The 27,001-nt window shown below is 39.5% G+C and overlaps 2 protein-coding genes across 7 annotated transcripts in view; one reads left to right on the forward strand and one right to left on the reverse strand.

The window, feature by feature from the left end:
- PGM3 (phosphoglucomutase 3) overlaps window positions 1–15,332 on the forward strand; it is a 27,606-nt gene extending 12,274 nt beyond the window's left edge. For 4 of the 6 annotated variants that reach the window (XM_060168351.1, XM_060168350.1, XM_060168352.1 and 1 more), the window contains exons 5-13: window positions 851–984; window positions 1,905–2,100; window positions 3,513–3,670; window positions 5,254–5,337; window positions 7,850–7,948; window positions 9,491–9,607; window positions 10,535–10,657; window positions 11,482–11,655; window positions 12,665–15,332. In XM_060168351.1, coding sequence (XP_060024334.1) covers window positions 851–984; window positions 1,905–2,100; window positions 3,513–3,670; window positions 5,254–5,337; window positions 7,850–7,948; window positions 9,491–9,607; window positions 10,535–10,657; window positions 11,482–11,655; window positions 12,665–12,754 — 1,175 coding nt within the window. In that variant the 3' untranslated portion in view covers window positions 12,755–15,332. The remainder of the gene's footprint in view (window positions 1–850; window positions 985–1,904; window positions 2,101–3,512; window positions 3,671–5,253; window positions 5,338–7,849; window positions 7,949–9,490; window positions 9,608–10,534; window positions 10,658–11,481; window positions 11,656–12,664) is intronic. The other 2 variants (XR_009543926.1, XM_060168353.1) reach the window with 2 other exon arrangements.
- Window positions 8,364–27,001, reverse strand: part of DOP1A (DOP1 leucine zipper like protein A) — a 91,856-nt gene continuing 73,218 nt past the window's right edge. Inside the window, exons 25-39 of the mRNA XM_060168349.1 lie at window positions 26,785–26,851; window positions 26,488–26,632; window positions 26,241–26,320; window positions 25,290–25,399; window positions 24,881–25,030; window positions 24,672–24,733; window positions 23,031–23,183; window positions 21,789–21,925; window positions 20,844–20,899; window positions 19,760–19,924; window positions 16,848–16,977; window positions 15,988–16,044; window positions 12,473–14,202; window positions 10,884–11,048; window positions 8,364–10,630 (exon numbers count right to left, since the gene is read on the reverse strand). Coding sequence (XP_060024332.1) covers window positions 13,897–14,202; window positions 15,988–16,044; window positions 16,848–16,977; window positions 19,760–19,924; window positions 20,844–20,899; window positions 21,789–21,925; window positions 23,031–23,183; window positions 24,672–24,733; window positions 24,881–25,030; window positions 25,290–25,399; window positions 26,241–26,320; window positions 26,488–26,632; window positions 26,785–26,851 — 1,618 coding nt within the window. The 3' untranslated portion in view covers window positions 8,364–10,630; window positions 10,884–11,048; window positions 12,473–13,896. The remainder of the gene's footprint in view (window positions 10,631–10,883; window positions 11,049–12,472; window positions 14,203–15,987; window positions 16,045–16,847; window positions 16,978–19,759; window positions 19,925–20,843; window positions 20,900–21,788; window positions 21,926–23,030; window positions 23,184–24,671; window positions 24,734–24,880; window positions 25,031–25,289; window positions 25,400–26,240; window positions 26,321–26,487; window positions 26,633–26,784; window positions 26,852–27,001) is intronic.

The following is a 27,001-nucleotide window of genomic DNA, read 5'->3' on the forward strand; positions in this document are numbered from 1 at the left end:
ATTTGCTTAGATAGGCTCATAGAACTCAGGGAGGAAATGTTTTACTTACTAGATTACACGTTTATTATAAAGGGTATAACCCAGGAACAGCCAGATGGTAGAGATTTATATGGGAAGGGGCGTGGAGTGTCCGTGCTCTCTGGGCAGGCCACTGTCCCCAATCTCCACTTGCCCACCAAACCTGGAACCCTATCCTTCAGGGTTTTTGTGGAGGCCTCGTTACATAGGCGTCATTGATGAGATCGCTGGCCATTGGTGTTTGAACTCGGTCTCTTGCTGCTCCGCCCTCCCCTCCCTGGAGTTAGGGAGGAGATGGGGACGACTGAAAGTTTCAGCTCTCTAATCCTGTGGTTGGTTCCCTGGCAGCCGGCCCCATCCTAAAGTGTCTGAGGGCTGTCCAAAAGTCACCCCATTAACATCAGAAAAGAGGGTTTAGAGGCTGTGCCAGAAATGGGGACACAGACCAAATGTATATTTATTACAAATCATGATATCACAGTGTGACATGTAGTTACGATGATTTCAGTGGATGTTTATGCACATTTCCAGATAGTTTTCAAAGTTAGTGTTTCTTGTATTTTCTGAGATGTCTTATTTATTTATTTATTTTGCGGTACGCGGGCCTCTCACCGTTGTGGCCTCTCGCTCTGCGGCATGTGGGATCCTCCCGGACCGGGGCACAAACCCGTGTGCCCTGCATCGGCAGGCGGACTCTCAACCACTGCGCCACCAGGGAAGCCCGAGATGTCTTTTTTTGTGAATTTCACCCTGAAATTCACACAGTATGAGTCCTAAACTTTTCTTCTTTCTTAAGGAATGTGGTAAATTGCTTTTTGTATTTCTGTGACAGATTATGGCTTGTTGACGACGCCCCAACTGCACTACATGGTGTACTGTCGAAACACCAGTGGCCAGTATGGAAAGGCAACCATAGAAGGTTACTACCAGAAACTCTCTGCAGCCTTTGTGGAACTTACCAAACAGGTGAAAACCTCTTGAACGTGGTTAGAGGTTAAGCAGATGACCAAAATAACATCAGTTGAACAATTTATTTTAATTAGATATTTGTTACCCCTCCTCCTCTTCCAAAAATGTGGCGTGTCTTCTTTTTCTTTTTAGCGCTCTGCAAGGTCTGGGCCTTGTATCCTGCTAACTCTTTGTTGGCATTTACTCGGCAAGGCGTGTAATATGTTCTGAGCTCACTGGGGGAGAAGAGTGGTGTACTTGCGGTTATTGTTGTGTTCATTCAGAGGAATTTGGTCTTAGAGTTACTGTAGGTGCTGTTGGCGTCATACTTGAGGCACCTACTGTTGAGAAAGCCTTTCTTCGAGGTGAATTAGCTTCCTAAACCTGAACGAGATTTGAGGGGTGTAATTCATTTGATTGGCAAATATCGATGTATGTCATTGTCAGGCATAGTTAAACAAAACCAAGCCTTTGCTCTCATAGAACTTACATTCTGGGGTGAGATGGGTAGGAGAGGAGACTGACAGGAAAAAAGCCAGACATGCCCGGTGGTGTAATATGCTCTGAAGAGAAGGACGGATGTTATGACTGCTCACTCATCTGTGTACTCATGCCCGTATTTGAATGCCTGCCGTGTAATACAGACTATAATATTGTAAGAGACCTTGCTTAATGGAGGCTAAATTCTAATACAGCTTCATTTCCATCATTTATTTAGTCAACGCAACTGTTCCAGTGTCTGTGTCCAAAAAAAGGTGTTTTAACATTTTACTTTGGTGTTTTACAATTTTCATCTGAATGTGTGTACCCTTTTGTTTCCTGGGTTAAAACAGACGAGTTATAACTGAAATAATGGAAGATGTTTATATATACATGTATATGCCATGCTTCACTGTTACAACTTGAAATTTTTCTTGCGTATGTCTTTTCCTTTTCAGGCCTCCTGCAGTGGAGATGGCCAAAGAACACTTAAGGTTGACTGTGCGAACGGCATAGGGGCCCTGAAGCTGAGAGAAATGAAACACTACTTCTCCCAGGGGCTGTCAGTGCAGCTGTTTAACGATGGGACCAAAGGGAAGCTCAATCATTTATGTGGGGCTGACTTTGTGAAAAGTCATCAGAAACCTCCTCAGGGTAGGTGAAAGATGTGTTTTTCGCGCTCTCCCTGAAACCAGTCTCACAAACAGAGCTGGCCAGGTGAGCTGGTCCTGGCCCTGCCGCCGTTACACATCCGGGCCTCTTCCCGCTCTTCGGTACCACATGGAGCACAGGCTGCTCTCTGCCTGCAAGTCACAGCACTCCTCACGGGGCGCAGGAAATCTGGTGGAGAAAGCAAAATCAAGGTGGGATTCTAGAGCAGTGCTCTCAAGCTTTAGCAGGCATCAGAATCACCTGGAGGGCAGGTCCGCACACGGATTCCTGGGCTCTGTCCGAGGGTTTCAGTCTCTGTAGGTCTGGGGTGGGTTTGTCCGTCCGCTGCTGTCATGGCAAAGGAACAGCCACGTTGTCTAAGATTTGATGTGACACAGTTGTTGAGGTTTCAGTAACTTTACACAAGTTACACAAGCCATCGGTCTCTCACAGGTTATAATCCTTTGCTCTTAATGACCAGTGTTTCTTGTTATTGATGGTGTTAACAAATAAAAATCACTTTTTTCAGGATTCGAGCACATACCTCATCTACTGCCGGTTATTTTTTATATGAGAAAGGACATTGTGGTGCTAGGGAAATTGCATTCAATTCAATACGTGTAGCTCTCAAAACACTATGTGGGAATCTGTATTGCCAGACCTCTGGCTTGTAAAATGGAATTTTATTTTAGTATCGTATCGGGTTTCAGCTTAGATTGATTGTGAATGCTCTTTTTTCACTTAGCTGTGAAAGAGTTTGCCCTGTATACAGTAAACCTGTATACTATTTAAAGCTTACGACATTGGTTTTTGTTTGGAAGGATAATTATTTTTATGTTGTTTTCTTTCCATTTAAGTGAATCCTCTTCCCTTGATTTTGAAGCTATTATCTCCATTCAGGTACAGAAACAGTTACATATGTTTATGTAGCGCTTCAGACAGGAGAAATGATCAGGATTCTCCTCAATGACAAAACACTCCAATTATTTATATTTGATTGTACCTTCTGCTTGATCATGTAAGGATAGTAATGGTTCTTTATCTGCAGTTATAAAGACATTTATTCCTTTCAGCTGGGCTTCAGTTTACAAATTGGGAGAAACTTTGTTCAACTGACATTTGATTTTTGTAAATCTTGAGGACAGGCTCTATTTGCCTAGCACATGTTTAATTTTGCTTAAGCCCTGGAAGGATAATTTTAAACACCTCTTGAAAAGTCGTAGTAGACGTGCTTCCACGTAACACAGAAGGTCACTTACGATCAATACTTAACCGCAAGAATTTTCCCTTGTAACTGGTGTGAGAGAAAAACCGAAAACTTTTTACACTGAATTTTATCCCCCTTTCTTAGACTGAAGAAATTTGAATTATTCAATTAATTTGAATTATTCATTTTGAATTATTCTGTGTGGCAGGAATCGAAATGAAGTCCAATGAAAGATGCTGTTCCTTCGATGGAGATGCAGACAGAATAATTTACTACTACCATGATGCAGATGGTCAGTTTCATCTCGTGGACGGAGACAAGATAGCAGCACTCATTAGCAGTTTCCTTAAGGAACCCCTGTTGGAGGTATGGTGCGGGGACGGACTGCCCTTTCAAGCAAGACTCACTGGGGAGATTGTTCTGTATCAGGCAGTCATTTGAATGTCTGAGGCATGATCGTGGGAAGTGGCCAGAAAACACAGAGAAGTGGTCATTCCAGTCATTTCAACACTGGGGCTCTGGTTTGGAACCTGAAGAGAGTAGTCTTTTCTTTTTTTAAAAAAAATTTATTTTATTTATTTATTTTGGCTGCATTGGGTCTTTGTTGCTGCACGCGGGCTTTCTCTAGTTGCGGTGAGTGGGGGCTACTCTTCGTTGCTGTGCGCAGGCTTCTCATTGCGGTGGCTTCTCGTTGCGTGCAGAGCACAGGCTCTAGGCGTGCGGGCTTCAGTAGTTGTGGCACACGGGCTCAGTAGTTGTGGTTCCAGGGCTCTAGAGCGCAGGTTCAGTAGTTGTGGCACGTGGGTTTAGTTGCTCCGCGGCATGTGGGATCTTCCCGGACCAGGGCTCGAACCTGTGTCCCCTGCATTGGCAGGCGGATTCTTAACCACTGCGCCACCAGGGAAGCCCAGTCTTTTCTTTTTCATACTGGCAAAAAGTTTCATGATTTGCAGCTTTACGAAGTTTTGGTTTCTTCATAACTGATATTTTAATGAGGGTTCCACGAACATCATTCCCCAGAGCCTCAAGTTTAAATAGAAAATCTCCTCCTCTGAGGGATTTATTTACTACGATTATGATAAGCTTAGTAACGTGAGATTTATTTTGTTATGCTCTTTTGGAAATCTCAGGTTAGCTGTAAGTATAAAATGTAATGATGATTATCACAATCGGGAAAATGTGTACTTTAGGAATTCAGTGTATACTTTTATTAAAAACGAAAGAGAAAGAGATCAAGAAACCACAGGTTTCTTTGAAAAGGATTCCTTAGCAAACAAGATGTCCTTCATAGGCGAATAAACTGTGGTCCATCCAGACAATGGAATATTATTCAGCAGTGAAGGAAAAAAGAAAAAAAAAAAGATGTATCAAGCCATGAAAAGACGTGGAGGAAATTTGAATGCATGTTACTAAGTGAAGGAAGCCAATCTGAGAAGGCTGTGTATTTTAGTATGAGTCCAACTACATGATATTCTGCAAAAAAATCCCGCAGAGACCGTGGAGACAGTTAAAAGATCAGTGGTTGCAAGGGGCAGGGGGGAAGTGGGTGCTGCGGGATGAATAGGTGGAGCACGAGGCTTTTTAGGGCCGAAAACACTGTATATGATACTGTAGAGAGGGAGACGTGTCCTTACACGTTTGTCCAAGCCCGCAGAATATACAGCACTAAGGGTGAATCCTGATACAAACTGTGGAGTAACAGAAACGAAATCAGGTGATTTAAAAAAAAAAAAAGGATTCCTTGTACAGTTGCTTTAAATAATGCTCAGAAGTACTTTATCTTTTTTTCTGGCATACATGTAAATTTTTGGTGAGTTGTTTATTGCATAAAACTAAGGCACAGCTGATCTGGCTGATAGTTTTGTCATCCTTTAGAACTCTGATTATAGGTTTGCTTTTGTAGGGTCTTTACTTTTGATGGCAAGGTAATTGTCCTTCTTTTTGTCCAGATTGGAGACAGTTTGAGTCTTGGTGTCGTACAAACTGCATATGCCAATGGAAGTTCAACACGCTACCTGGAAGAAGTTATGAAGGTATTGAAACATTTCCATTTTCTGGTAGCTTCTTCATCATTATCTTCTATTGTAAGATGCTTCTGTGAGGAAAATAATGCCCTCACAAAAATAAATAGGTTGAAGTGCACGAAGCTGAGCTGTTGTCTACTTAAGGATAAACAGAAATCAAAAATAAGAAAAAGTTCAATTGTCCCTAATGCAAAAAGGGAAAGAGACTTTCCTCCCTCTTTTTTCTGAGAGTATTTCTTTTAGAAAACTTACAATTTTTTTCTCTGTCCTTTTGAAATTAATATCAACCTTTTTAGGTGAAATAGGCCAGTTTTACAGTTCAGAAGTGTTTACCATAAGGGCCTGGAGTCACCTCTTTGAAATATAAACGTCAAGGAAGATAGCATCCCATGCCTCAGCCTCCTGAGAGTTTCACCTAGCTACCACTTAGAGCCAGACACCTATCTTCTTGACAGAGAGAGATGAGAAGTTGTATTATTCCTTTGCAGAAGGGCAGTTAGCTAACACCAGTGGCCACTCCACTTATCGGGTAGATTTAGGACAAACTCCGTGTGACAGAAGGTACTGTGATGTCTTCCTAAGAAGTAGGCTTATTCAATAGATATATCGCCATGGGGTTTTGTAGCGGGGAACAGAGACTGGGCTCATCTCCTAACACAGCAAGGAAAAGTGGGGATTTTGTAGCCAAGGAATAAGGTGTGAGGGAGGGGTTGGTGCATGGGAAAGTACGAAGAGGGACGGGGGCGGCTAGGGGGGATTCTGGCTAAACCAACCTAACAGTTGTTTTGCTGAAGACAGGCCTGGGTGATCAGATGCTACCGGGTAGGGACTTTGGTCAGATATTGAGGGTGGGGGATTCTGGCTGAAGTGAGTTAGCAAAAGATTCCTGATAAAATTGGGCTCTTGCAGACACGGCCAAGGACAGGACCTATTCAGGCTCAAAGGAGCCTCCCTCACGTTCGGTTGAGGAGAGATCTTGGTCACTAGCTATCTTTAGCTCTGCAAAAGGGTGGGATTTCTTCCTGTCTCGCCGTCTCTTAGCAGATTGCCTGAGATGTGCATCACAGTCTGGCTTAACGCTTACTCAGTAATAGAGCCTGTCCTATTCTTCTTCTGTGGAGATGTTTTCTGGATTGGTGGGAGATTTTGTTTCTGATTTTTTTCCCCAGCATCCACCAGGTAGGTGACTAGCCTCTGTACCATGCTACCTGCTTTAAGAGTTAGAAGCTGCAGGGCCCAAGTCGGGTCTTTTTGCCTTTATTCTTTTTTTCCCTGGCTAGTGTAATATTTTCCAGCATTTGTGTATCCATTTTCAAATGTCTGCATTTTAGTAGTTTTTGTGGCCATTCTGTTGTTGTTAAAGCAGGAGTGACAAAGTCAGGTTCCTTTAGGATCTGGATGGGGGCAGGGAACGAAGCCAGCAGGCGGGCGAGGACTAGGAAGGTGTGCCAGGCCAGCTGCTGCCCCCTCTGGGCAGTCTGCAGGAGAAGCTGGAAGTCTGAATTGTTGTGTGAATTGCCTGCCTTTTAAGTCTTGGTAGCTGATTCAGAATTTAAAAGAAACAGTGGGTAGTCCAAATAAAACACACCTGGAGGCTGCTAGTTTGTGCCCTGATTTAAATATATGGTCACAGTAAACTTACTCAAGGGACTCCAGCTGGGGCCCAGTTGCCTGCCTTTCATAGGGATTCTGTGTTAGGGTTATTTGAGTATTTTGTTAATTTCTGCCTCAAAACTTCCTTATAGTAAAATGCCCTGTTGAAGAAACAACATCAGAAGCTACTCCTTCTCAACACATTCTCTTATGGGTTAAATATTTTCAGCACTAGCCATTCCTGAGCTCCCCTGAATCCAGTTAAATGCCAGGCTCATATGAGCTTGCTCTCTTTTGCAGTTTTGCTGCCGTCTTTCCTTAGCCATGCTTGTCTCGCAGATCCATCCAAGGCTTTCGCTACCCACTGTTCCTGTCCCAACCACCGTGATTTCTTACTGGGATTAGCCCTAGAAACCACCTAACCTGAGCCAGGGCTTAGCAGACAGTGGCCTGTGGGCGACGTCCAGCTGGCCAGCTGTTTGTAGTGTTATTGTAATACAGCCATGCTCGTTTGTTTTTCTATGGTCTGTGGCTGCTTTTGCACTACAGTGGCAGAATCGAGCGATTGTGACAGAGACCACATGGCCTGCAAAGCCTGAAATATTAGTTATCTGGCTCTTTATAGTAAAAGCTTGCAGACCCCCGCTCTAAGCCATTCTCCACACTGTAGCTACACGGAGCTTTCAGAAACAATTATATCATGTCACTCCCCAACTTGGGATCTTTCATTATCTTGTAAGGGACCTCTCACACTCTCACCCTGCTTTTCTCACTCCCCCGCAGTGACACTTAACACTTAGTATTTCAGTTGCTTAGCTGTCTTCCTCACTGACTAAGCTCCGGAAGCTTTGTTCCCTGGGATGAGAGGTACACAGTGAATATTTGCTGATTGAATAACTGCTGTTGTTTCTTTAAACGTGTGTTACAGGTACCTGTCTATTGTACTAAAACTGGTGTAAAACACCTGCATCACAAGGCTCAGGAATTTGACATTGGAGTTTATTTTGAAGCCAACGGGCATGGCACAGTAAGTTCTCGTAAGCAGTGGCATCTGGCTTTAGCTGGCGCCTCTCTCCAGTGATGGAATTCTGTATCTGGGTAGTAATAGGTAATATTCCACTTTGTTGAAATGATTGGGATGGTGATAGAATAAGATTTAGTTAATATATTATTATGTTCTGTGAAACTATGGCTCTTTTAGGTTATAATGATCTTCGAGTGTGAAGAGATAATACTAATTTGTCCCTATAATATAGTTTTTTCAGAAACATGGCAGTTCTTAATTTTCCTACAACCAGACGGTCTATACATCCCATTTAAAATATTTTCCTTCAACTGGCCATACGTGGCAAAAGGAAAGTTCAGTAGCTGTGGTGAATTGAAAAAAGTGTTGGAAAGGTTGAGAGTTAAGTTACTAGCAACTAAAAATGAGTTTAAAGTAATTAGAATTGGCATATAAAGTTTTTTATGGCTCTTAGCAGAGAAAATTTTAAAGGTTTGAGATACAATTCGCGTATCATAACATTCACTATTTTAACGTATATTAATAGGTCTTTAGCATATTCATAATGTTCAGAATATTTATTAAATTTTTTATACATAGCCTCATTTCATAAATGGACTTGAAGTGGCTAACAGAAAATTTTATCTAGGTCAAATAATTTTCATTAATTCAAAATTGGCTTCTAGAGGCCATGAATATGAGAAGAAAAATGAGTTCCTAGAAAATGCAATTAAAATATAACTTCAGTGATCTAATGCAAGGGTTGGTAAATTATTTTGAAGGGCAGATAGATAGTAAATATTTTAGTCTTCACAGGCCATAAGGTATGTCGCATCTGCTCAGGTCTCCTGGTGGAGGGTAAATGAATGGAAATGGCCGTGGTTCCACAAAACAAGTGACCAGGGTGCATCTTAGTTTACCAGCAAACTTCTTTGTATATCATCAAGTGGCTGAATGTAGTGGAGCTTTTCCTCTTTAGTGTTGGGCCTCCGAAGGCACTAAAATCATGCATGGGCGAGGCAAGTCAGAAGGGCAGGAATCCTGAGCAACATGATGTTTACTATACTAAACATCCATGGCACTGTTTGCCATATGTAATATATAAGATGAACCTCTTTTCTACTTTTGCTTAGTTTATGTCCTTAAAAGCTTAGGACAAGAAAACTGTACTAACTGCAGTGAGTTATATTCTTCAAAGTAAAATGGATACAGATAAGGCTTAAGGAAGGAACCCTGGTTGCCCAGCACTGGTTCAGCTGGCTGAGGGCAACATCATAAACTCACCATGTGCATTCTCCTTTGGCAATGGGATATTTTATTTGTAATCTTTACATTTTGATAACCCAGTTTTATAATCCATGAAGGAACTCCCCCCCACCTCCCTTGTAATATCTTCTGAGTTCTGATTTGGTCTTTTATACTAATTTCATACATTCTAAGGCTGCCATTTTCCCCTCAGTTTCTCCAGAGTCATGGAGAGTTTCAAAAGCAGTTTAGTTGGAATGATCGTACGTAAGACTGGGGCATGGATAGTGTTTTCTGATTTTTGTTATGCTTTGATTGTAGGTTCTGTTTAGTAAAGCTGCTGAAATGAAGATAAAACAACTAGCAAAAGAATTAGAAGAAGATAAGAAAAGGAAAGCTGCTAAGATGCTTGAAAACGTGATTGACTTGTTTAACCAGGTCAGAACTGAGGGGGTGGTGGACTCTTGGTTACTTTTACATTATTCAGAAGGTGGACAGAATAACGTGCTGTATAAAACATCAGAGTGCAGAAGTTGTGGCGGCTTCCTTGCAACAATTTAGATTTATACTGAAATGCAGTGACAATGTTTATGTGCTTCATATTTTCAAGTAATGAGTAGCTTATAGCTGGAGTCAACAGATTCAGCTACTAAATGTATCTAAGCATGTTTTGAAACCAGCTTTCTCAAGGGAATTCAGGAAAAATAGTCTCTGACAAGGCACATATGTGGGTCAGATTATTGGATTGGAGTGGAGAATATGGCAATGGAAGAGCAAAGTGTAGGTTAGCGGAAAGCAAAAGAACTAATATTTGAGGGTCCTGCACATATTGGGCACTTTCCATACCTCACTGTGTAATCCTTGCAGTAACAGAGGGAGAGGGGTCACTATAATTCCTGTTTTATAAATGAAGAAACAAAGACTTACTTAGAGCGACTCAGTGGCACAGTATGGATCCAACTTTAGGTGTGTCTTACCACCAAAGCTCCTATTTCTCCACTTTACCATGCATGAGGCCTTCCATCATCGTGGCAATAGTATCTCAAAAGGGATCTAGTTGTAAGTAAAATTTTGAGTCATACAGTGTTAATGCTGGAACCTTAAGAGTTCGTTACACTTCACAGATGAGCAGGAAGATTAAAGGCAGGCTCATCTCAGTATTCTTGGTAGACCTGTTACTGCTGTCTTCCATGGATACCTTTTTCCCTCGTTGTAGTTTGTATTTACCCCCGTCAGTTACCTGCATTGGGGGCGGGGGTGGGGTGGGGTGGGGTGGGGAGGGCAGCCAGGACATGGCGATTGGTTTTCTGAGACAGAAGCATTCATATCCACGCTCTGCTTGTATTCTGCTTCTGCATCTTGCAGGCAACTGGTGATGCTATTTCTGACATGCTGGTGATTGAGGCAATCTTGGCTCTGAAGGGCTTGACCGTACAGCAGTGGGACGCCCTCTATACAGATCTTCCAAACAGACAGCTCAAAGTTAAGGTGTGAGCGAGATTTTAAAATTACTTCTTTTCTGAAAATTAACTAAAACAATTGCATTCTGTAAATAGATATTGCATAGAAAAGACTATTTTCTCACATCTTTAAAAATTACAGAATCGCTCTTAACCATTCTATTGTTATTTAGAAGTATCTGGTTTCCAACTTTAGTATAAATGATATTATGTATCACTTTAAAAGATTTTATTATAAAAAATTTAAAAGATACATGTGTAGAGAGAACAGATTTCAACAAGTGCCCTCCATGTCCCTAATATTATTTTGAAGCGAGTCCTGGATAGCCTGTTGAGTGAACTGTAAATATTTTCTCTGCATTATTCTTGGTTTACAGAGTACTTCCAGAGGCTAGATGCTGACAGGTAGAATCTGTGGGCTGAAAGAGAATTTTTAAAGGCATTTCAGATAAATTGCTGGTTGATTTCTATACAGATTTATACCAGATTACACATTCACCAACAGAATTTTTGAAAGACAGAGATATGGAAGCCGGAGCTCACAGAAACGGCTGCCGATTGTTCAGATCAGTTTTTTCCGGAGATTCTTATGACCCTCTTTTTTTAAATACCTAAGATTATTTGATCAATGACTAAGTCATACAGTACTTACTGGCCATTATTTTAGTAATAACTGTAATACAGTGTGGAAATCTCAGTGCTGTATACTCTTTGTGGTACAGTAAGCTGAAATGTAGGCCTGTTCCTGTTGACATGAAATGGCCATAATCTTTTGGTGGGAATTAGGTTGAATGGGTTAAGCTTGTGAAAGGGAGTGTGACATGGTAACAAATGAGAAATGCTTGTGCTTAGGTTGCAGACAGGCAAGTTATTAGCACCACAGATGCCGAAAGACAAGCAGTTAAACCTCCAGGACTCCAGGAAGCCATCAATGAGCTGGTGAAGAAGTACAGGCTTTCTCGAGCTTTTGTCCGGCCCTCTGGTACCGAAGACATAGTCCGAGTCTATGCAGAAGCAGACTCGCAGGTAAGCTGGGACAATTCTATTGGAGGAGTGTGCAGTGAGAGTCTAACATAGGTGGAGGAGGGCAGGCAGCAGGAGAGAAAACTATTTTAATGGTGTTGGAATCTCTAATGTGTGAGATTTATGGAGCCTTTTAGGTTATTACACAGTTTTAGGTTATTACACAGTTGAACAGAATTCCCCCAAATATTTTTCTTATAATTTATTCTAATTTCCTGAAAGTGTCATATTTCTAACTGCTGCATGAATAACTAATAAATACTTAGTGTACTAAACCGTACTTAGTTTGACACATATTAAGCATATGCATCCTGAAGTGGATTATACCTTTCTCCTTCATTTAAAAAACATCCTGTTGCTTTATGAAAATGGCTGGTTAGTTCAAGTCCATTTCTAAATCAACTGGTACCGTCATCCATACTGCTTGAAATTCATCTTTGTCTCTGGACTCTTCAATTTGTTTTTCAAAATATTTCCTTTAAATGACAGCCTTGCTCTGTGCCTCTGTTTTCTTGATAGGGTCAAAGACTTAAAAGTGTTTGCTCAGCTGAGGCAGTTAGAGTGGGGTGACTAGGTAAATAGCTCTCAGAAGGAGATACTTACCGTTAACTTATACAGTAGCTTTTCTGCAGAAGCTTAGGCCGTCCCAGAATATACTGAATAACTATCCCTAGTGGATGAGGATGGGGCCTTAAGAGTTACTTACTCTTTAGGCTGGTTGTGGCCTTCCTGCCTTTAAGGACTAGGTTCTGTTGAATTTATTCAGAGCTTTAGCATGATAATCAAATCAGCTTATAAAATTAGTTAACTAGGAACTTACCCGATTTAGAAGACTGTGACTTGTTTTCCATTTATCTGAGGGTCTTGTATTTTGTTACTGAAAGATGAAAAAAAGTTCTCATTTGAATATTTGTTAGTGAATCAAAATCAGAAAGCTGCCTCCCCTAAAGTTGCAAGTAACCTGGTAGATGCTGTGTCTTTCTCATCTAATATCCTTTCATGTAATTTGCAGGAAAATGCGGACAGCCTTGCATATGAAGTGAGCTTGGCAGTATTTCAGCTGGCTGGAGGGATTGGAGAAAGACCTCAACCAGGTTTCTGAGGACAATTTTTATATTTTTTAGAAACTAGACTTTTAAAAACTTTTTACAGGATAATAGTACTGCCATTATTGTGACAGGTTCAAACACATAATCATAAGTGTTTAGTCTCTACCTTACTGGATTATTTCTAGATCTGATTATTTTTCTTAAACAAACACTACCAGAATCATTCTTTAGAAATAGGTAAGCCCTTATACTTGTTTAAATTTAGTTTTTTTTAAAAACTGAAATTTACCCCTAATATCAATCACACTAATGTAAACTATTGGAGCTTAAGTATATGATTCAGTCATTAACTTTATAATATATGCAAGGAAAAATTCATGAAGGCTGCTAGAAAATTAAACTTTATTTATTACCAATTCCATATGATGTCTTTTCCGTCATTGTCACCTCAGTCATTTTGCAGTACTAATACTCACCATTGTTAATACAAACGAGGAGGTTGGAGAAGACTTCATAAAACCAATTTTTTCATAGCAGAGTCTCCAGAACAATTCTTAGATGACTTACCTCTCTTCAGTTAACATCACCAGGAATTTGGAATTGTGACTGTGGAGGCTGTATACACCTGTACTCCGTACCGAGGTTGAGATGCTCGTGCTACACTTACAAGGAAGGATGTGTGGCCCAGGCTTCAATTATTCATTACTCCTCTTAGTGAAGGTATGTGGGAGAAGGTATGTGGGAGAAACGAGTTGTAATACATTACCAAGCCTCTGACAGAGAAGTGATGGCTTTCTGATACTAGAATGTGGGTTAATAAGGTAAAGAAAAAAAATCCCCAACCAATCTAAATTAAACAAAGCCTGAAACCAATAGAAAAAATGTGCAGTGTGTATTTGGCAGGTTTAAGACAACTCAGGACAGTAAAACAATGGACCATAATGGACTATTTATGTATATATAGATCTCTCTTAGGCACCATAATCAATATGCGCCCGTAATATTTAAGCTTGATTCAGGCCACAGTCAGACATTCGTTCTTATTTACAAATATTTAACTTAAATACAACCTGAAACGTGTTTCGTTACATACAAAAAAAAAAAAAAGAAAACAAAAAGAAACTATACAACTCAGAGCAATGTTTGTTTTAAATAATTACATTTACATTTAAACTAAATGGAACCACTATGTTGCTCAAGTTTTTATCACCCCTTCCAGAAAATCTTTTTCTACCATCTCTTCTATTTTTTGCCTGGCTTTGCTGGAAAATGGTTTGTGGTTTTCCAGCTTCATGTCCTTGCTCGGGAAGGTGTTTGAGTAGAGGACGGGGCTCCCTGAGTGTCCTGCGCATCGGCTGGTGACTTTGCTGTTGAAGACTTGGCTGAGCACGTTGAAGAATGGCAGGAGCTGCTCAAGGCTGCGCACCGTGCAGACGGTGAGCAGCAAGTGCCCCGGCTCCCAGCCCAGCGCTCTCCCTGAGTTGTCCTCCTCCGGGTTTTTCTGCAGAAAACAAAAAGGCGACTGTTCCCAACAGACGATGCAGTATGTGAGGAAACTTAAAAGAATATAAGCATCAGCAAACAGAGTTAAGAAATGAATACAAGTGATGACATTAAGTCTCCATTCCAGACTTGCTAAAATGTTTGCTTCTAACTGAGGCCTTCTGGTGCCAATTATTAATTGTACATTGAGGGTCTAACACTTTAGTAATATTTTCCAACTTGAATGCACAAGTAAGCTTAGTTATTAGCTGAATTAGTTTTGCATAGGGACTGTCAAATCCAAAAGTTCATGTTGTGCTTTGCATATACTCAAAAAGCTCCCAGATTTCTGGATCCCCACTAATGTATCCAGGGACTAGGTCAAAATGACTGAAGAAGGGACAGAGAGTCTTACACATTTCACTACTAGCAAGTCAGTCAATTACCTTGTGGCCAAATGGCTTAAACTTGCCACAAGACAGCAGCAGAGTCCACAGTGAATTGTTACTATCAGCACAGAGAAAGGAAAGGAACTCCCAGGAGAGACCCTGCCATGCGCTTCTGTGTTGTGCTCAACTACACGGGAGCAAAGCTGGACCTGGAGTCAGAATAACGCCAGGGTCAGGGCCCTGGCTCTGCCGCTTGCTTACTGTGGGTGTCCTGGACAAGTACAGAACAGTTCCTCACTTATAAGATGGGGCGATGAAGAGAATGTATGTGAAAACTCTTGTCAACTGCATTAACACGACAATTTACGTACTTCAAGTAGCTACTTTGAGAAGCCAGCTAAACTACACACACAGCTGTAGACATCGGTCTATCTAGAGAAAGTTCTGAGAGAACTGAAGATGTCTGAACTGGGGCAGAATCATAGATTTGAAAACACACTGAGTAAGAAGATAAGACAAACAATGAACTAGAGAGAAAAAACTAGCAAGTGGGACTTAGGAAGCAGAATTATAGTCTGTCATATTTGTTAACAAATGGAGTTTGCCTTCTAAGATGAGATGTTGCTGAGAAACTTGCATTGTTCACTTAATATTTTAATATCACTAGTTTCCTAGTGGAGAAAACAGATGCAAAATCCAGCTTATTTTCTTGTGTGTGCTTACAATGTTTGCTTATTTTAAAATAAAATCCTGTTTTAAATCTGTTTTCCTTTCTCAGAAGTCTACAGGAGCAAACAAGAAAAAAAGATCATCTAGTTCTTTATCTATGGCCAAATTTTAAAAAAAAAAAGGAAAAAAAAACAGCTATTAGTTTATTTCTTAGTACGAAACCGCTTTCCTTTCTCTCACCTAATAACACTGGCTTTAATGACGGTCCGGGACTGATGACCACTCCACCGTCAGTCCCGAGTCAGAGTGCAATTCAATAGCCACGAAAGGGTCTACAGAGATGCATTTACTCTGAGGGGAAACGAGTAATACGCTTGAACCCTCTACATAGCTGATTTTCAAATGTAAGGAAGCTATGATGTAACCTTTTGTTTATATTCTTGTCAAGATGTACCTTTAAGAGGACTTTTACTAAGCTCTTGACCAAGAACAGTGCACTTGTTTTATAGTGTTTCTGCTTTTCTTAATCAGAGCTACACCACCTCCTCAATAATAAAATTAACAAGTCAAACATGTTTCCATATGAACTATTTCTACTTTCACTGCAACAGTCTACACTTAAAGACTTCCTTCCTGTTTACCTCTCTTGTCCTGTTGAAAGACAGACCTGGGTTTGTGTCTCAAGATTTGGTCCAGAGGTGGCAGCTTTTGCTGCCATACCACAAGCATCAAAAAGCCACCCTCACCTGATGCTTGGCCATCTCCAGTCCCTCCAAAGTCACTGTCTTAAAGTCCTCCTCGTCCTGTGGAAGGAAAGAGGAGAGCTCATAGCCTTTGCTCCAGTGAAAAGTGGGCTTGGCCATGAAGACCTTGTTTAAGGTGTTTTGGATGGGAAAATGCTTTCCAATCAAAACATTTTTTTATTCTGTGGGACAAGTGTTGTGCAAAAGACTGTCATGTTTATTCCTTAGATAAGGGAGGAGTTTTATAAAAACTGTCATTACTAATGAAATGCAGGGATGACAAAGTACGTATGCCTGTAATCACTTTGCTTCCGGATTTGTTGTCATGATTATTTTTTCCGACCCTGCAATATCAACATGAAAATACCCAAGTGCTCTCCTAAACTCTGGACTCAACTTTCATCTTTCATCTCTTCTTTTACTTATTAGTCCCTAAAGAAACAACTTGATTTGAAATCAAGTTCCGCATGTCCTTCAAGGACACTGTCCTCCATTCCATCTCTGGAGTGTGTGGAATGTGGTTTAGGAGCTGCTGCCTGAATAGGAGACCCCAGAAGAGTGGAAAATTTCTGAGCACTCAAAGCACATATTACAAACTAGGGCTCGCAAAACAACCCAGATCGTCCCCAGATTGTACAATTTATTTTTGAAATTTTCTGAATGCAAGGAAAAGATGACAAAAGGTTTGTAACAGAGGCCTACTGATGAACGTAAGAAACTCACTACTATTTTCTTGGGTAAAGATCTGTAATTAATTAGCCTGATGCACAGTGGAAGATGCACATAAGATACGATATAAGTATATTTTACAAATTTTATCTTCTTACACTTAACAAAAACAAATTTTAAAAAGAATGCAATACCTTTGCCCTTTTCCGAAGAAGCTTTGCAAGTCGTACTACATAAGGTTTAAATTCTCGTTGATGTATGCCCTGCCTTCTCACTTCCAAACCGGAATCATCTGAGGCTTCTGGAATAAAGGCCCATCGGTACCTACGTGTAGAAGAATGACACCAATATCGGTAAGATGCACGCTGTGCCATCTAAGACAAGGCCACATAAATCCCGTAGACACATGACCCCACCACTTACACAGATTCACATACCAGCTGTGCCACTTGCAGCCCTGTCACCGTGGGCATGTTTCTTAACCTGAGCCTTTACCAGTAAATACGGACAATATTAACTACTTCATAGAGTTGAAATGAGTACATGAACATTTGTAACGAACAAATGAAATTTGGAAAGTACTCAACACCATTTTTTCCATGAGCACAACACAAGTAACTTGACAAATGTTTCCATGCTCATTCATTACTATATAGATAAAAATCTCCAACATTTAAAATTTTGTCTTTAATAAGTAAAATTAATATCTGTCCTTGGAAAAAACTCAAACAGTATAAAAGGGCAAACCAAAGAAAGGTAGTCCCCTTCCCACCACAGGCTCCACCAATACTGCCAGTTTCGTATATACCCATTCAGAGTTTTATTATGCATAAAAGCACACAGTCACACAAGCAACCCTCTCCTCTTTTAATAAATAAAATGATTGCTGCTTATTTTAATTACACATCTTGGAGGTAAGACATATAAAACAGCATCCTTTTTAACAGTTACATAGTACTCCAGTGCTGGAAGGTACTGATTCAACCAGTCTCCTAGACTGTCCGATTTCTAGCTATTACAAATAGTGCCATAATGGATACGCTTATGTAACTGCTGACTTTTATGCGTGTCCGAGAGGACGGTGAGTGGAGAAACCCTCGGATACAGCAGAATTACTGGCCTAATGAGAATCTGTATTTTGAATTTTGGTAAATATAAACCTCTCTGGAGAAAAGTTAGACAATATCAATGTACTCTTCCAACAAGAGTAAGAATGTCTCTGTTGTTAAGGGTAAAAGAAGTACACTTTTAGATCTTTAGCATTCTGATAGTTATTAGTAACTTTAATTGGAATTTCTCTTATGAGTATCACTGAGCACCTTTTCATATGTTTTACAAGCCATTCCTTTTCTCTGAACTATTTGTTAATCCTGTCTTTGGCCCATTTTTCTATTGTGTTATCCATTTTTACATATTAAGCAAGTTAGACTTGGTCATATACATTGTAAATATCTTTTCCCAACTCAATGCTGCCTTTCAATCTTTATGGTATTTTTTAGTCACACAGAGACTAAAAATTGTATGTAACTAAATTATGAAATATTTTAAACTTTTGAAAAAAAATCATGCTCAGAAAGATATTACCCTTTCAAGATTATTAAATTCTCCATGTTATCTTTTATTACCTTATAGATTTTTTGAAAAGAGACAGTAGTTAAAAGAAAAAAAACTGTAGTTGATATTACAGCATTTTTATCTCTTTTGATTCTTGACAAGTAAAGAGGATAAACTCATTTTGCTTCTCATCACAGAAGCTGAAAGGTCACTGCTGTAAGCATAACACTCTCCCTAGAGCATGAAGACTGTAGTTTCTGTTACCTCTGAACATAAACATCCTAGTTAATTTTGGCCACTTTCCTACAATTCTGCTTAGTATCCTTTTCTGAACTTCTTCAGGAGTGACAACAGTTTAACAGACACCCAACCACTGAAATTCATTAAGAAGTGGATACATATGGTTTTCAAATGGAAAAACAAAATTAAAGGAACTGGAATTAATGTAAAAAAATTTCTAGTTCTTACCATTAAATTTAATGAAAAGTAAGCTTGTGCAACAGAAATTTTTAGAGATTTAAGTATATCCAAATATAGAAAAAAGATTCTGGTATCTTACTCTTTATCCTATTAATATTCCAATCCAGAAGAATAATATAACACAATTTTATATATTATATAAATACATATTTGATCATGTGGGTAAATTCTCAAATTAGCTACATAGTGATAAAGCAATCTTATATAGTTTACCTATTATTTTAAAAATTTAAATATGAAAAATCATAATTAAATATTTTTGAGCACTTATGAACAAGGCATTAACTTACATTAATTTTCTCCCTATTCCCCTCTGCCATTTCTAGTTCAATTCACTATCATCTGAAAGAAGAGCCTCCTTGCTTCCAGTCTTGCCCGCCTCCCATCCTTTCTCCAAACTACATAGCCAAAGTAAGATTTCTAAAATACAAGACTGATAACATCACTTCACTCCTTAAAATTCATGCTTCAGCGGCTTCCCACTGTCCTTAGTTAAAGTCCAAGTTCTCGAATATAGCTTGTAAGTCATGTAACTCGGGCCCTTTCCAGCCTCATATCTCAATATGCTGCTCCAGCAATACTGACCTTTCAACACTGCAGACACACCAGGGCCATTCCAACCTTTAAGTCTTCACCCCTGCTTCCCCCAACCATCACCCCACCTCCTCAGTGTAAAACTCCCCTCAGGCCTGCTCTGACCCCTAGAGCTCAGAGGGGTCTCCGCTGTGTGGCCTCACAGCATCCTGCACAGCTGCTCTCAGAACACCCATGGTGTGTTAACGGCATGTCTCCTACACTGGACTTGAAGCTCTTAAGTCATGTATCCGGCTGCCTCACGTGTGCTGCCTACTCAACTTGTTGACTGAATGACCTGTCAGTCTTAATATACCCACAACGGCCATTTCCGATACCTTCCAACAACTGTTGCCCTACCATCCTCCTGCCAAAACAATTACATTTTAATAAAAATTATGAATACTTCAACTTACACAAAAAAACTTTATCTTAGATGTCACCAACCAAAGCAAATGCATTTCAAAAATATCCATTTAATATCCTTACTTTTACTTACATCTGAAACTGAGGAAGATTTTCGGAGGGCAATGCCAGAGCCAGATCCAGAAATTTGCAAGCAGAAAGATAGAGGTTTAACCACCGCTGACTGTTATATGAAGTAGAAAAGCCATTACCTCCTGTGTAGGTTGTCTCCAGACCAGCCACAGAGGGGCCTGAAGTCCTGTAAGCAGGAGACAGTGCTGTCAGCAGCTGGACCCACTTACTCACAGGTAATTCCTGGAAAATCTCAAAGTGCCAGCTAATATTTTTCATAATCATTCTGATAAATGTACCAGTAATCGCTAAGCAAGTTCATGACTAAATTAATATTACTGTTCTCAAATCAAAAATTAATTTTTCTTCTTTAAATTTTAAGAATGTAAAAATAGTAAGAGAATAACTTGTTATACTCGAGAAGTATAAAAATACAAGCTGTAAATCCAGGAGGCCTCCCTACTACCCAGTGTCCTTCTGCAAGGATGGTGGGAGGGAAACTTTCTATAATAATCAACACAGTTATTAGTATAGGGGATTCTCTTTTATAAACCTAGTATTAAAGAAGAGTAAAATATATTTAAGACACACAGTGTTAAAGGAACTTTTTAATTTATAAACTTATTTGTACAAAAATTCCTAAATAAAAACAAATTATATTTAGCCACATATTAATAAACTGCTTCTGCTAAAAATAACCCCAAATTTTGGTACATTAAATGGAGATCATCCTGGAAGATATGGACATTTGTATACCTTAGTTACAGGTTATGTGCCATAATAGGTTTTGCTGAATGTTTCAGGAAAAAGATCTGACCTACTAAAACCAATACTGCTCACATAGCTGAAACAGTATTGCTTTAAACTAAATTTGTGTCTAGAGGCCAAAGGCCACACATGTTGATAGTTTAATTCAGTCTAAAATACCTAAGGAATACATGTAACTGTATTATATCCAAATATGATCAATTGGATAATAACAGACTAAATACATAAAGTGTTCAGATAAAATAGTGTCTATACCCTCCTAGTTGTAAAGTAACGTTCTGGATGATTTTAGGATACTACACACTGACAAGACTAAATCAAAATGAATTACATATTACCGTGAAATGTCTTCATCAGCAGTGAGTTCCTGCTCCATCAGTAAAAATACCTGTACCTGAAGACCATGGAAAAAAGTGTCAAATGTTTATTTAAACCTTCTTTCAAGTTATCTTTAGGCTATATCTTCATTAATCCAAATACAGACTTTAGGATACAACTTTAGGATCTTTAAATTATACTTAGTTTCCAAAAGTAAAACTGAAAATTCAGCACAGAGCCTTGCTACTAATTTGGCAGAGGTGAGACGAAAGCATGGTCTTATTTGGTGATTATGGAACAGAGATACAGTTATTAAAAAAGGAAAAAATATTAAAGCCAATTTCTTTGTGGGGAAGTTATAATGCTGGGTTTTCGGAGTTACAGATTCCCGTCCCTTTCCTTTCTCATCTCTTTCCCCAGCTCCCCACGTTGTTCAGATGAGGGCGACAGGGTATGGTTTGGGAGGGGAACGGACGGGTGTAGTGGGACTTAGGAAGGTTTTACTGTTTGGGGGTTTACAAAATCTTGTCAAAGTCTCTCTGAAGCAGCTTACCTGGGTAAGTGCTGCACTTCAAGAGTGATACATGCCCTATGTCAGGCCATCTAAATCTAGCTAAACCATCTCTAATCACTCTCAAGGTGGTGCTGCCAAAGGCAGGAACCAGGCCTGGCAGCCATGACAAAGTTAAAACTCTGGTGTAGTTGAGAATGAACTAAACCAGATCAGACGAGGTCATGATTCGCAAGGAGCTAATAATTGCTAATGTTGCATATTTCAAAGTTTAAGCTGTATGGAGACAGAATCTGACTTGTTTTACTATTTTCATCTGTACAAATTTTCAGTAACAGGCTTAACTAGAGTTCAGTTCTCTTCCAAGATTAGTTTTTATCCGGTAAGCATGTTGATGCTTGTCACATTGTTTTATAATTTAGATTTATTACCTATTGAATTAAAATTAACTCACAAGTTCTGTGATCATGGTAGGCCAGAGTGAGGTAAGATGTTGTGGAGACATTCTTAAAAGTAACACTCTGAAGAACAGGAACACTTGAGAGTGAAGAGTTGGCACCTGGGGCAAACGGAGACTCTCAACCAATCTCTCTGAAAGAAATACAGTATATTTTCAATACCAAAGTAGAATCATTTTCATATAAACTTTTCTATATAATCTAGTTCAGTACTTCTCAAACTATGATGATCAACTTTTTAAATAATTTCCAGTCTGTTGCAGATTGATACTTTCATAAAATATAATAAAAATGAATTACCAGAAAAAATCAAATTAAAAAAAGATAAATATAATGCCATGTTCTTATTACTAGATTCAACAGATTCTATCACATTGCTGTAAAGGCTTACGATGCTTACTCTACATTTCTGAACGTATCATGGATGGAATAACAGACTGATACTGGTCCATGGACCACACTTTGAGTAGCACCAATCTAGTCGATTTTAAAAAAAATCACAGGACAAATAGTGTGCATGTTGCACACTGGACATTAAGTATAAAGGGTCAGAAAAGGAGGAGTCACTTATCTTCTGAGAGAGAAATAATCTCAGTAAAGAGATGACAACTGTCATCCCCAACCCCATCCCCGCACAGCCTGCTGAGGCTGGCTACTGCACAAGCACACTGACTCAGCAGCAAACAATACTGCCTGGGGCAAGCTCACTCCCATCATGGGGCCATCTGGTGGCACAGGTTGATGACTGCCCTGATACCCTTCAGGACACAGAGAGCCACCAAACCCATTTGATGAAGGTTATCAAGAGCCTTATACAACCCCAACCCTGGCCCCAAACTCTAGATCTCCACCTACTTCTAGCTAAAATAGAGGCTACGCCTCTATTTCAGACCCCTCCTTTAAAGGTGTATAACCTCTCATCCACAACAAAAAAACCCACTAATATGCCTGTCTGCAGTAAAACAGCCTTACACCTCATTCTCAAACATGAATTCCTAGGAAATTTGACCCGAACAATAAAATGGAGACCATGTTTAGGCAAGTCCTATAAACTCAGTGTTTGATTTCTTTTACATACTGGTGATAATTTTTGTCGTTTCAACAGAACAAATTTCTAATTCAACATTCTCCATCTACCAACGCTTGGTATATTTCACCCCAACTTACAACTTACGGAAGGTAATTTCTAAGGAACCAAAAAATTTGGAAAATAGAGAAAATAGTTTTCCACTATTTACCTTGTATATCTGGAAGATATTTCTGATACTGGTCAATTTCACTGCTAAAAATAGCAAATGCTAATCTCTTCAGAAGCATGGCTCGCTGCTCTAGCTCCACATCCCGGTTTGCAAAGAGATTAAGTGAACTGCTCTGAGCTACAGCTACACGAGCTGGAACAAAAAAAAAAAAGCAAGTGAGAGGCTGTGATATAGTCATCAGGCGATTTGAGAAAAGATGATTCTGTTTTTTGTTTTTAAGAAAGTCTAGACCCTATGACATCCAGGAGAGAGGACCTCAGGGTAGAGGACTTGGGACTCCTCTCTGAGGCAGAAGGACTGGCAAACAGATCTAGCACAGACAAGCCAGAAGACCAAGGGGTGGGAATTGCAATGTGGAGAGAGAAAAAAATTCAGAACTGTAGGTTTCAGAAGGTAAAATCACTAACAATGCCATTTTATAAAACCCTTTATTATTTTAGGCCATCTGCCGAAATCCTTCTCATTGCTTTAAAAATTCCTGGCCTGGCCGGGCCTAGCCCACCCAGCTCTCCGCCCTCGGGTCTCGCACTCGCCCCCGTCCCCTCTTCTGCAGGCACACTGTCTTGCTTGCTCTCCCTTGAATTCACCGAGCTTGTTCCTACCCTGAGACCTTTATTATTTTTGTCCCTTATCCCCGGAATACTCTGTCCCTAGGCCTTCTCGTGGTTGGTTTCTCTAGTTTCACATCAAATATGAGCTCTTGAGCTGTTATTTAAAATCTATCGTATCACCCTATTTCCTTCACAACTTCTTACCTACTGTCTGAAATAATCTTATCTGTTGGATTAAGGCGAGCATAATGCCTGGCCCATTTTGTGTCTTTTAATAAATAACTGTTAAATAGATGAATCTGAACCTTAAAACAAACCTGTGAAGATTAGAGAGAATACGGTGTCCCTTTTCCAGAGGGGGAAACTGCAGCTTGGGTTAAGAACTGACAAGAAATTCTACAGATTCATCCAACTTCACTGCTATTTAAAGTCATTAGTTTAATAACTTTCAAACTTTTAGAAAACCTTTTTTTTCCAGATTAGATACTATGAGGAAGCCTAATATATAAGCCAGTAAGATAGAGAAGAAGTGGTGCAGAGAGCGATTCTGGCCTTTCTGGCCCCTCACTTTCTTCCTTCCAAGAAGATAAACACAGCCCCAGGACTCTTTTTTGGCCGAGCCATGCAGCGTGTGGGATCTTAGTTCCCCGGCCAGGGATTGAACTCGTGCCCCCTGCAGCGGAAGCTCGGAATCTTAACCACCGGACCGCCAGGGAAGTCCCCAGAGCCCCAGGATTTAGAGGGAGTTGTTTGCTAGGTTTGTTCCTATTGCTGCCTTTCTTAGCCTCCCTACCTGTCAGTCTTTTCGTTCAGTGATTACTTATTGAGTGCCATGTTCTATGTTATGTGCCGAGGAAACAGTTTGGTGACAAATTTGACATGGCCAAATAGTTTTACTTATTATTTATCAACTATGTTGTCCTTTTTAAGTTTTAACATTATGTTCCTACCGGGTACTAAGCATAAGTTGACAAAGAGCTAATTCAACAGTTTCTAGAAAAGAGCAAAGTAAATACGAATGGATCCTGTATAGGAAAGACTGCTTAGGTTGTCACCCCACAATACTCACTCATCAAATCTCTAAATGTCGTCTTATCATGTGTCATCAGATTGTCCATAATTGCTCTCCAACTGAAAGAGACAAGGATTATGATATGTAAATAAGATTTTGTTGTTGTTTATTATTATTAAAAAAGTGTTCTACTTTGCAGATGGTAGTTGATTTCAACAGACTTTGTGAGGTGCATTATCATGTTGAATAGAAGCAAGGTGACTTACTGATTAACACAAGAGGCATCCATCTGAAAGAAGCTGGGATCCATAAAGAGGTCAAAGGCTTCTTTTTTCCAAGCTCTCCGTGTGTACTGATACCCACTAAGGCTGCTAAGCAGCTGGACACAGGCTCGATAACTAGGGGCATTATGTGCACTAGGAGGAAGGAAAACCACTTTAACCTGTATGTTGTAACTTTAAGCACCATATTACGTTATACCTAAGTGGTCACATTTACCTAAAGCACTGATGGGAAATAGAAAGCACTATAAGAGACATAATTTTTTTTATCACGATAATTCAAGGTAAAAATAAAGTCATTTTGTGGTAATTCCAAAAATGGCAATAAAGGAACACAATTTCTTTTTAACAGAGTATGAGTTAACTAACACGTCTAGTTAAATGATAATAGTACCTGTGATTTCGGAGGTAGGGCACAACATAATGCATGATATTTACAAGTAAAGGAATAACCCGTTCTTTTTCATCACTGTAGAAAACCATATCCAAAAGATGAGCCAAAACCTAAAAAAACGTTAAGAAATGAAATGGAACGTATAATCTGAGAGCTAAAACTGACAGCACTTAGAGGTGGTTTTCAGTCTGTAAGAACATCTAGAGTACCTTAAAATTAGAAAAACCTAAAATCAAATCTCCCTAAGCCATTTTTACATGAATGGTTTCTGCCACAATGGTTTTCTCCATTATAACTATAGGATATAAATATGGGCAAATTTTACTATTTCTAACCAAGACAGGGAAGACGAGAAAAAGAGAGGTTAAGAACCTTCCAATGTGACAGTGAGTAAACAGCAAATTTAAGACTAGAAACTCAGTATTCCCTTCCCCTGACTGGGTTACAAGGTGGCCTGGGAAAAACCCGACCGCATGAATTGAGCTGCAACTCTGTCAGTTTGGTCTTAGTCACACTGTGCTAATCTCTCCCTGTAACCACATCTGTGAAGGGGAAACAAAAATGCCCTGATGACAGGGTATAAAAGAGAGCATGTCAGAGGATGTATATAAAACTGTTTGGTAAACCGTAAATGCTTTGTAGTGGCAAGCATCATTATACCACCTCCACCCTTCCCTACCACACTGTGAAACAAAAGCACTTATCATTTTTAAAAAGTACACTTTTAAAAAACAGTGCATGGGGGGGAGCAATATCTAAAGTTATTATCACTAATATTTAACAAACTACTAACCTGAATACAAAGTCAAAACTTTATTTTACATAGTGATTTCTTGAAGTACAAAACAGTTTTTCAAATTAAAATCTTCTGTAAGAATTACTTGCTAATATTTAATTGTGAAACTGTCTACTTGAAAGTTCATGTGAAAAAACCCAATAATGTTTATTTACCTCAGAGAGTAATGTCAATGCATGGACACTATATACAGAAGGAGTTATGTTTGAGGTTTCCATTGCAGGTGATAACATATCTAAGTAAGAGAAAAGACAGGTAAAGATATGGTTAGGTTTTTTCCCCCGCTGAAAAAAGCTAAACACAAGAAAAGAGATGATTTTACTGTACTTACAGTGCTGACTGCAATAAATTCTTAGTGAATAGATGCCTACAAATATAAACTTAAATGTCTGCGATCAATACCTTCAACATCAGATTCCAAATTGGTTCCATCTACCATTATTTTGGGAGAAGGTTTAACTTCAAGATTTCGCCGCAGCCATGTTGTCTGTTCCAAAGAAGAACCCGCGATTGCACCGATCGCATCCACTATTTTATGAGTCACATCCTGAAGAAACAAGGATAACCCATTATATCTATGTATGTACACAGGCGCACACACAAAACTTCACAGATGATCTTAATCTGACTTCCCCATTTTAGACTTGAAGTACTGAGAAACACAGTTTGGGCAACAGCTCTCAATTCAGAATGACTTACCTGGAGGTCTCTTTGGTCTTTTTTATTTTCCAAACTAGGGTTTTTCATAATAAACTCATTCAAAACCCTAAAAGGACCAAAGAAAAAAACAAACAGGAAATATTAGTGTAAAGAAAATGATGCAATCTAATTTTTCACAGTGAGCAAGTGGTTTTGTGGCCTGAATTTCTATTTTATGTGTTTAATGAATGTGTGTATATATGGATATCCTATGACT

Source organism: Lagenorhynchus albirostris, chromosome 12 (assembly GCF_949774975.1).
Source record: "Lagenorhynchus albirostris chromosome 12, mLagAlb1.1, whole genome shotgun sequence".
Classification (NCBI taxonomy): domain Eukaryota; kingdom Metazoa; phylum Chordata; class Mammalia; order Artiodactyla; family Delphinidae; genus Lagenorhynchus; species Lagenorhynchus albirostris.